Source organism: Oryzias melastigma, linkage group LG7 (assembly GCF_002922805.2).
Source record: "Oryzias melastigma strain HK-1 linkage group LG7, ASM292280v2, whole genome shotgun sequence".
NCBI lineage: Eukaryota > Metazoa > Chordata > Actinopteri > Beloniformes > Adrianichthyidae > Oryzias > Oryzias melastigma.
The window spans coordinates 3749213-3759317 of NC_050518.1; the positions used below are offsets into that span (position 1 = coordinate 3749213).

The 10105-nt window shown below is 37.5% G+C and overlaps 1 protein-coding gene across 2 annotated transcripts in view; it reads left to right on the forward strand.

The window, feature by feature from the left end:
• The first annotated feature begins 24 nt into the window (after nt 1–24).
• The window catches only part of emc1 (ER membrane protein complex subunit 1), an 11689-nt gene continuing 1608 nt past the window's right edge, over nt 25–10105 (forward strand). Inside the window, exons 1-22 of one of the 2 annotated variants that reach the window (XM_024292298.1) lie at nt 25–179; nt 600–727; nt 815–880; nt 958–1051; nt 1128–1256; nt 1415–1541; nt 1630–1779; nt 1932–2099; nt 2831–2902; nt 3150–3248; nt 3375–3471; nt 4853–4969; nt 5626–5634; nt 5852–6051; nt 6240–6389; nt 6502–6663; nt 6777–6896; nt 6976–7113; nt 8224–8397; nt 8522–8732; nt 8825–8909; nt 8988–9117. In XM_024292298.1, coding sequence (XP_024148066.1) covers nt 88–179; nt 600–727; nt 815–880; nt 958–1051; nt 1128–1256; nt 1415–1541; nt 1630–1779; nt 1932–2099; nt 2831–2902; nt 3150–3248; nt 3375–3471; nt 4853–4969; nt 5626–5634; nt 5852–6051; nt 6240–6389; nt 6502–6663; nt 6777–6896; nt 6976–7113; nt 8224–8397; nt 8522–8732; nt 8825–8909; nt 8988–9117 — 2718 coding nt within the window. In that variant the 5' untranslated portion in view covers nt 25–87. The remainder of the gene's footprint in view (nt 180–599; nt 728–814; nt 881–957; nt 1052–1127; nt 1257–1414; nt 1542–1629; nt 1780–1931; nt 2100–2830; nt 2903–3149; nt 3249–3374; nt 3472–4852; nt 4970–5625; nt 5635–5851; nt 6052–6239; nt 6390–6501; nt 6664–6776; nt 6897–6975; nt 7114–8223; nt 8398–8521; nt 8733–8824; nt 8910–8987; nt 9118–10105) is intronic. The other variant, XM_024292299.1, reaches the window with a different exon arrangement.

The following is a 10105-nucleotide window of genomic DNA, read 5'->3' on the forward strand; positions in this document are numbered from 1 at the left end:
AGCGTCGTTGTTTTTCTGTAAGACAAAGCGGAAGTGACAACAACGTACTTCCTTTTCTTGCGGAAGAGCAGTCAATCTGCTGCTGCAATGGCAAAGCTAATTTTGTTGTTGCTTAAATGTATACTTTTATGTGGCACTGTTTATGCCGTGTTTGAGGATCAAGTTGGAAAATTTGATTGGTAAAATAAGTTATTTACGAACTGTTAGAATGTCTGCTTTGATTTTCTATTTTTACAATGTGGGAATGCTAATGCTAACACCTGTCACAGGAATTGCTGCGGGTCGCTATGTGGGGTTAACTTCTCAGAAAAAAGAAGCTTTAATTTATTCGTTTAAAAATTATACCATTTCTACCGTTGGTTTACTATCTTTTTTTGGATAGACGGTTCTCATAGAAGCGATTTCTGTTTAAAGTATTTATTCATTTGTATCAATGGCAATGGAAAGTGTAATAGAACCACTGCTGTAACAAGGGCACTTAATGTTAAGGTTATATTCTTAGGCTGCATTATTCATTATTATTCATTGAGGTGTCTAATTTGAGCAAATTAATGTTGCGGAAGATTTGTTGCCTAATTTCTTATTCTTGTGTTTAACAGGAGGCAGCAGTATGTAGGCAAGGTTCGTTTTTGTCATTTTGACGCACATATGCAATCATCCAAAAAAGTTCTTCTAGCAACAGAGAGTAATGTTTTTGCTGCATTAAATACCAGGACGGGGGAAGTCTGTGAGTATTCTAGTTATCTGAAAGTGGTTAAGTCAATGATTAATGTTAACACAAATTACTGAACGCAAAGACAAATATCTGTTACAGTGTGGCGACATGTGGACAAGACTGGCCCAGAGGGAAATATTGATGCTTTTCTGCAAAATGGACAAGGTAAAGGAGTTGGATTTCAGAGATTTTAGTTTCTGTGATCTTTTAGTTTTTTTGAAAAAACTGCTTTTCCTCTCTAGACGCAGTATTAGTTGTTGGGAATGGCCGCTTCCTGCGTTCCTGGGAGACAAATATTGGTGGTTTAAACTGGGAAGCTGTGCTTGACTCCGGCAGGTGTGTATTTTTTTTTACAGTCTTTTTCAGTTGTTGTATTACACTTTGAACTGTTTTATTTTTATTCTACTTCAAGCTTTCAGTCTGCATGTTTAATTGGACAACAAGGCACGGTTAAAAATGTTGCTGTTCTGAAGAAAACCGCCATCTCTCTTCATTACTTGTCTAATGGTCATCAAAAATGGATTGAGAACCTTCCAGACAGGTAAAATATAAGGATTATTTTAATCATTTTTGTATAATCTTTTTGTCAATTTTATCAATAAAACTTTTATATATAGTATGTTATCGAAACACTTTTTTAAACCACACATTACGAGCTTTGGAACTGTTTTTTGACCACCTGTGTTTTTATCTCAACAGTGATACTGTGGATTACCAAACCGTATACTCTGGAGGAAATAGTGAAGTTTATGTTTTGGGAGTTGTTCCCCATTCCCACATTGCTATTGTTGCTTTTAGTGGTGATGATGGAGAGATACTTCAGCAGGTATAATGCATAAAGCTGAAAATAATATAAGTACAGCAAGTAAAAAATGTTAACAATTGTATTTATTTAATCCTTGTCTCGGTTGCAGAGCTCCGTTGAAGCTCCTTGGTTGTCCAGCATACCAGAAAGCTGTCAAATGGTTGACCAAGACTTGCTGATCTGTGTAGATTCTACAACTATGTCCCTTTACACACTTGACTTGAAACTGCAGTTACAATTGAACCAGATTCCCTTACAGGTAAAAAAATATATATATTTCTGCTTTGTAATGTGACAAATGTTTTTCTGTGCTGACTACTATATTTTAATGTCATTTGCTAGATTTTTCAAACTGTAAGACATTAATCATGTTTTCAAATGAAAACTGACTTTTTTTTTGTCTTCCCTCAGTCTCTGGAACTTGAAGTAGATCCAGACTTTCGTCCATCTTTAGTGTCACACCAGCCTAACCCGGCCAAGCAGCCACGTTCAGAGTTTTTCCTTCAGCTTGCTCCTGATCACTATGTTCTTCTCCAGTTCAACAATGGGCAGTTAGTGGTGTTGAGGGATTTCAAACCAGTATGTTACTATTTCTTTACCTAACACCTCACTTTGAAATTGCAAAATGTTTACTTTTTATAAAACACCTTGACTCCATTACTTTGTTAATCTCTTTTTTTCATTTTCTAATTGCAAAATTATGTTTTAAGCATTGAGGCTGTAGAATCAAACTCTGCACCAACCACCTCTCCAGCATCTTCACATGCGCCCAGATGACAAAAAACAATCTGCTTCTTTGGTTCTTTTTGTCATTCATCTATTATGGTTGCACCATTATATACATTGTAACTTTTGAGGGTTAAACAAAAACATAACACACAAGACGGTCAAAAGACTGCGTCGCTCTTAAGTGCAAACTGTGCAAACTATGTTCCTACATAGGCTGATGTTATCGTTAATGCTTTAATTCTAACTGCAGGCATCTACAACTGAGCCTTGTGCACCAGAAAAAAGATAGCCCTCAGAAAACTACATCACATTCTGCACTGTGTGATAGTCAACCTTAAAAGCTGAATACTCAGCATTGAGGACCCATTGTGCTTTTAACTTTCTGATGCATATACTTATTAGTTCTAATAGTTAAAATTATTTTTCTTTACTGGTTTAAATGTTATTTTAAAGACAAGTTTGTCATATGACTACACTTGACAGAGTCTTTGGTTACATGTAAAAATACTGGTACTTACAGAAGTCTGTAAGCTCGAAGTTGCAATTTTTAAAATCCTATTCCTATTTATCTTCTCTTTTAGGCCCTGCTTGTTTCGTTTGCAACCACTGGAGAAAAGACTGTCGCTGCTGTCATGTCACCAAAAAATAAAACTGTAAGTTCATGAAAAAATACCGCTTACATGTTCATTACTGGATTTTGGGACTCAAATATTGAACTTAAAAATCTTTAAATCGGTGTGTCAAAAATAGACATACAGGTTGGATGAGGAATCTGTAAGGCTTTTTAAATGCACCTTTTGTATTGGAAATGAGAACAGGTATAGTCAGGAGTGATTTTATGTAAAGTGCTGTTATGGTACTTTTTTAGATGAGTAATCTAAGGTTGCTCCTTCCTCACAGGCCTCCAGTATTAACCTCTTTAATGCTGAAACTGGGCGCAGACTTCTTGACACCACATTGATTTTTACCATGGATCCTAATGGTGGGAAACCAGAAAAGGTGAGTCCATAGGTCATCATTGTCACCCACCATAACATTATTATGTATTTGTAAAATTACTGTTAACATTTAGATTAAAATGCTGGTTGGTTTTTATCAGTCATTTGTTTTCACTCTGTTTTTCAGCTGAATGTTCAAGCGTTTCTGAAGAAAGATGATTCTGTTGGCTACAGAGTGATGGTGCAAACCAAAGACCACACACTTACATTCTTACAGCAGCCAGGTATGGAAAGCAAGGAAACAAAAGAACCAAACGAAAAAAAGGACACTGGATTTGAAATAACATTTTTGGATTTATTTCTATTTATTTGTTTTCAATGACAAAAACAAAGCTGATAATTTTGGAATACAATGACAAAAACTTGTGAATTTTTAGAGTTATGAGACTATCATGACACCAGCATTAAAAAAACAACTAGTTTTAATAGTATTTTATATTGAGCTGACTGCAAATATTTGCTGTTGGGATAATCAATAAACATTACTAGTCTTTACAAAAATCATACAGTAAATCATGCTTCTTGTACACTCTACTAAACAATATAAAATTACAAATAGTGTGGGATTTGGGCTCTGAGGATGTTTTGTGCTGCATTTGTGCAAAAAACTTACATTACATTTACAGTTGCAGGAGAAAATATGTGAACCCTTTGGAATTACTCTGTTTTATGCACAAACTGGACACACAATTGTGTTCAGTAAAACATATTTTGGTGTGATTTCAGCAGGCAATGTTTTTCTTCATCAATGTGATTTAAATTAAGATAAAAAAAACACATCATGTGTCCATTTCGTACAGAAATTGAGGTACCCCCAGAGGGTTCACATACTTGAAACTATGACTTTGTAAAAAGTATCTTATCAGATTTTCAAAAACAAAAATGTAGAATCAAAGTAAAATCCTAAACAAAGTTCACACATTTTCTTAAACCAATTAAATGGAGCTACCCAGTTGTGGCAGGACGGTAGGATGACTCATTAATCGTGTAATGAGCCTAATCTTGTTACGTTAAGCTAGGCTCACACGTTGGGTTTAGTTTCATGTACTAGCATCTTGTCTCATTTTACGGCTTCCCTTTTCAAGCAGTTTAATGAGGCAGCGCGTGGATAATTTAACACCAACACACATTTGTGGTGTTGTTTCTGCCGCGGTGTGGCACTAAAGTGTTATTTGTACTTCTACTTTCATCACAACTTTCAGAAAGCTAAATTGATGTTAAAAACTGTTGTTTCCGTGCAGAAACCACCTCAGCGATTATTTAGAGAGTTCCAGTGCGTGAGAGTTTTGTTGTGAGTGGAAGTCTCTCAGGTTTTGTGATGTCTGCTGCTATTCATTATCTCTTTCTGAAGAGCCAAGTTTGCCTTGTTTTTTCCATTTTCATTGATACCACCTCTGAGTCATCAGATGTGTAGCTGACATCAAGCCTTTTTGTGAAATACAGTTTCATGATGTTTTCAAAGATGTATCCTTTCCACACTCATGGAAGGGGGAAATGTAGTCATTGTTTTGTTAATAGAAATGATAACAAAAAAGCAGATTTTTTTTTCTGGGTGTGGAGAGTTAAAATGGTAAATTGCAGAAGAATAATAGTTTATTTTTTCAGGGCGTGTATTGTGGACCAGAGAGGAGGCCCTATCAGATGTGTTGACCATGGAAATGGTGGATTTGCCCCTCACTGGAACGCAGGCAGAACTGGAGGGAGAATTTGGCAAAAAGACCGGTAAATGTCTAACTAAAGACTACTCTTTATTCTAATGATGTCACATGGGTTAGTTATTATTTCCACATTTAGCTTTTTGCAGTCTTGTAACCCTTTCTCGCTGTACGTCGGGGTACGTTGGCTGTATGTCCCAATAATTGGAAATTGTACCAAACTTCTGTGTATTTCACAAATCTTACAGTGCATAAACAGGCCCCTTAGAAATAAGTTAAACATTCTTAAAACTTGAAAAAAAATCTTTAAATAAGCAAAAAATCTGTCAATGGATTACACAAATACTCTTGCCAAGAACTCTTATTTAAAAAAATAAAATCTTGTCATTCAGAGAAATATTCTTAGCATATATTCTTAAATTTAGATTATTTTGTTAATAAAAAACTTTCCTTAATCTGATTATTTTTGTAGCAAAACAGACATTTTCTCATTGAGATTTAGTTATTGCAGTGCAGGCTTTTAAGAAAGGAAAAACACTGAGGTTTAACAGCTATTAATCAATAAAGTTTAAAGAAATGTTTGGGGGGGTTGGTGTTCTCACGCCAGTAATGAGTTCACAGAAGCTACTCTTGGGTGTCTTTGGATGAATGAATCAAAGTGATTTTTGAAAGTTTCATCATCTTCTAATTTGGTTCTGTTTTCATTGCTGCAAATGGATTCAGCCATTCAAGGTAAAGTATTTCCTTGAATTAAAACTGCCCGTTGTGATGTCCTGTCCCTTGATGGTAAACATTTCAAACATTGATCGATGTTGTTATGTGTACAAAAAATCTGATCTTTCTTATCTTGTGAATTTCTTCTCTTGTTTTGCTCCATTCAATGTTGAAGAACTCTCACTCTGAAGTCTACAGACGTTCGCTGACCAGGACTTGTTTTCTTTCTGTCCAGATGGACTGATGTCCATGGTGTTTAAGAGGCTCTCCTCACAGCTCATCCTGCTCCAGGCGTGGGTCGCTCATCTCTGGAAGCTGTTCTATGACGCCCGCAAGCCCCGCAGTCAAGTCAAAAACGACATCAGCATGGAGAACTTGTCCAGAGACGAGTTCAACTTACAAAAGATGATGGTTATGGTTACAGCATCTGGGAAGGTAGAAGCCAAAGTGTACTATCTGAATCAATTAATTTATACTTTTAGCATTAAACAGCAATATAAGACAGATCTTGTTTATTTAATCTAAGCCTAAAGTGAAGTGAAACACAATGAACTTCATTCAAATTATTGTTGCCTCTACAGTTAAGCGTTATTTTTTTGTTAATTATGTTGTTTATTTGTCAGCTCTTTGGGATTGACAGCAAAACTGGAGGAATTTTATGGAAACATTACCTTGAAAACATCCCATCCAACGCTGCCTTCAAACTAATGGTGCAACGGACAACTGCACACTTCCCTCATCCCCCACAATGCACTCTGCTTATCAAAGACAAGGTATGTTACACAGCAATGAGCCTTGGTTTCAAGTTTGACCTCATTTCACAGTAGTCTTTTAGTCTGTACATTTTTGTATTCTGATTTTTCTTTGTGTGCTTTACTTTTCAAGGACACAGGCCTGGCCTCACTACACGTATTTAACCCAATATATGGAAAGATGAGTCATGTCAGTCCTCCTGCTCTACCTCAGCCCATACTTCAGTCACTCATGCTGCCATTCATGGACCAGGATTATGCCAAAGTCTTGCTTCTCATTGATGATCAGTACAAGGTCAGTTACTACAGTCTTCCAACTATTTGTTAAAATCTTACATTTTTATACCCTAAAATCAACTATTTTAATTTTATGACCAAGTTTTAAACTTTTTTTTTGTTGTACTTCAGGTGTCTGCCTTCCCTTCCACCAAGTATGTGCTGCAGCAGCTCCAGGAAATGGCCTCTTCCATATTCTTCTTTCTTGTGGACTCAAATCAAGGAAGACTTTCCGGATACAGACTAAGAACGGTGAGTGCAACTTTAATTGCTTCAATGAGTCACAAGAGAATAATACTCAACAAATGTGTGATTTTGTGTGTATTTTCAGGACTTGTCAACTGAGCAGATCTGGGAGGTGGCCCTTCCAACAGAGACACAGAAGATTGTTTCCGTCAAAGGGAAGAAGCCTAATGAGCATGTGCATTCTCAGGGAAGAGTGATGGGAGATCGAAGTGTTCTCTACAAGGTACAGAAACATCCTTTGGTTTTTATTTATGCAGGTTGTTATGGCCTATGTTTTACTCTCTGTCTTATGTTAAAACTAAAATATTGTTTGTGACATATTATATTAATATTGTTTTTTAGATGAGCTGTTAAAACAGTCTTTATAGCAAGAATTGATGTAAAATGAAATCTTTTAGTTTTTAAAAAGTAAAATGTTTTATTTATACATCAAAGAATATGCTCAGAGGTGCAAGTTATCTTAAAGTCTCAATCCAACAAAATTTTTTCGATTGTAAAATCGTTCCCAGTGTTTTTTTTCAATTATGGTTATGCAATTTTTGGCCAAAATCAAGAAGGTTGTGTTGTTTTTTTAAGACATTTTCTGCAGAGCGGAGAGAGCTCTTTAAAAATTCACCTCTGTGTTGTGGATGGGACTTTTGGCATGGAAGTTAGCCTACGCTAATTTCCCATCAGCTCTTTGTTTACCTTCTCTCCCGCTAGCTTACAGCATCTCATGAGCCCAAGCTAACATTAGCGTAGCAAAACGCAAGCCAATTTGGAGCAATCCAGTTGCACAAGGAAAATGAAGACATTAATGGATCTATTTGTTTGCAATCTGTCCTCCATCGAAAAATGATACAAGAAAATGTTACAAACAGCAAAAACGTTAATTTTCATTTATTTCATTGAAGTGGAACTTAAAGAATGAACCAAAATGAACCCATTGAGGTCTATACACATTTGTCAAATCCTTAGTCTGATTTCTACGGTAAATGTCGTATACTGGGTAGTGTAGTGGATGGGAGGTGGGGGAGGAGCTGTGGGTGTGTCAGGATCTCTGGGTCACCCGGGCATTTGCTGGACTGTTGTGGCGGGATTCCGGTTGGGTGGTGGCTGGCCGCCGGGTCCTCTGGGCCCGGGCTCCCCCTTTGGCCCTCGTCTCGTTGACTACTGTCCAGTGCGGCGGTGCGCCTGTCCATAACCTGGGGGCCCTGACGCCAGGAATACTCATGCTCCGCTGTGCCGGAGGGTATCCTCATAAGGGGGCCTTGACTAGCAGGGATTTTTAGGTGTCATACTGATGCCTGACATCTTCTCTTTTAAAACATGTTAAATGTTTATCTGTTTCAAGTACCTGAACCCTAATCTTCTGGCCGTGGTGACTGAGAGTACAGATCTGCACCAGGAGCGCAGCTTCGTGGGGATCATTCTGATTGATGGCGTAACTGGTCGCATCATCCATGAGGCTGTTCAGCGAAAAGCCAGAGGACCAGTGCACGTTGTGCATTCTGAAAACTGGGTTGTGGTAAGCCTGGCTGATATCAACAAGAGCAGAATAAATCCCAATCTCTGAATCATCATCTAGAAATATTTAAAAGTGTAAAGGAGAAAACATGTTCTCTGTGGACTTACTGAGATTGTCTCCACAGTATGAGTACTGGAGCACCAAATCTCGCAGGAACGAGTTCTCTGTGATTGAACTCTATGAAGGAATGGAGCTCTACAACAGCACAGCGTTCAGCTCACTCGACCGGCCACTTGTTCCTCAGGTGCTTCAGCAGTCCTACATTTTCCCCTCTTCCATCTCTACCATGGAGGCCACCCTGACCGAGAAAGGCATCACGAGTCGCCATCTCCTCAGTAAGCTCCTACTGCATGTGTTGAAGTCTCTGAATTCTTCATTCTTCAACATTTTTTAAACAACACGTTTCTTTCCACTTGTTTTGTGGTAGTTGGCTTACCTTCTGGAGGGATTCTGTCTCTACCAAAAATGTTCCTCGACCCACGCAGGCCAGAAATGGCATCGGAGCAAAGCCGGTAAGGCTTTTAGTCAAGCTTGATGTTACACAAACACACACAGTCTGTCCTTCCCTGACCTGTTAACTTGATTTCCAGTGAAGAAAATCTGATCCCGTACGCTCCCGAGCTGATGATCCGTACGGAGTGGTTCGTCAACTACAACCAGACCGTATCCAGAGTGAGAGGCATTTACACCGCTCCCTCTGGGCTGGAGTCGACATGCCTGGTGAGTTTAGTGTTTGACGATTGACTGTATGAGAACTGATCAATGTGACTCCTCACCCTTCATGTTCCAAATAGGAAGTACTTCTATTAAGAAATTAAGTTATCACTCAGTCATTATATTAATCAGAAGAACTATCCTGCTGTGCTTCCTTTTTCTAACATGTTCTTTCCAATCCTAGTTTTTTCCTGTTATTTTTTTTTTTCTGTTTTTAAGTTATAAAATGACCATTTAAATGTCTTATCAAGAGCATGTTGTGCCCACTGGCACCAACATTAAACATTAAAAACGATATTGTTCTCTTGTGATTGACGGATTCTCCCAAGCCCGCTTACAAATGGTAGCATTGTGGACTTGCACCTGCTTGAGCCAGTTATTAAAATAACTGCACGTTTTGTGGTACAACCACCAAATTAAGCATGAATGTACCTTAAAATCTCCTCTTTCAGAAAAGCATGTTAGAAAAGCCAAGACTTTATAAACTGTACACATACCTATATATATAATTACGGTGGCCCTGAAAATCACATCAACAAATCACTCAACGGGAAAGCATTTTTAGGATCTCAACGACAACAAAAAAGCAAACTAGAAATGCATTATAGGAAACAAAACAAAATTCCAGAAACAAAGTTGTAAGAAACAAAAACAAAAAAACATTTCAGAAAGAAAAAGCTATTTCCAGAAACCAAAATAAAATGTTAAAAAAAAGCAAAGCACAATGAGAAACAGGAAAAAACAAGAACAAAGAACTATGGGGCATCGCTGATCGGATAATGATATCCAGTATCGTTTTGTGTCATTTAACTTTCAGTTGAAATTATGTCCCATTCCTACTACCTTAACCTGTTTCTCTTTGTGGTTCATTTTTTAACATTTCATTTTGGTTTCTGGACATTGCCTAATCTTTGTAAAGTGTTTTATTTATTTATTTATTTTTACGGATAACCGATTTGCACAATATCGTATACGGTAGTCAAAAGAAACACAT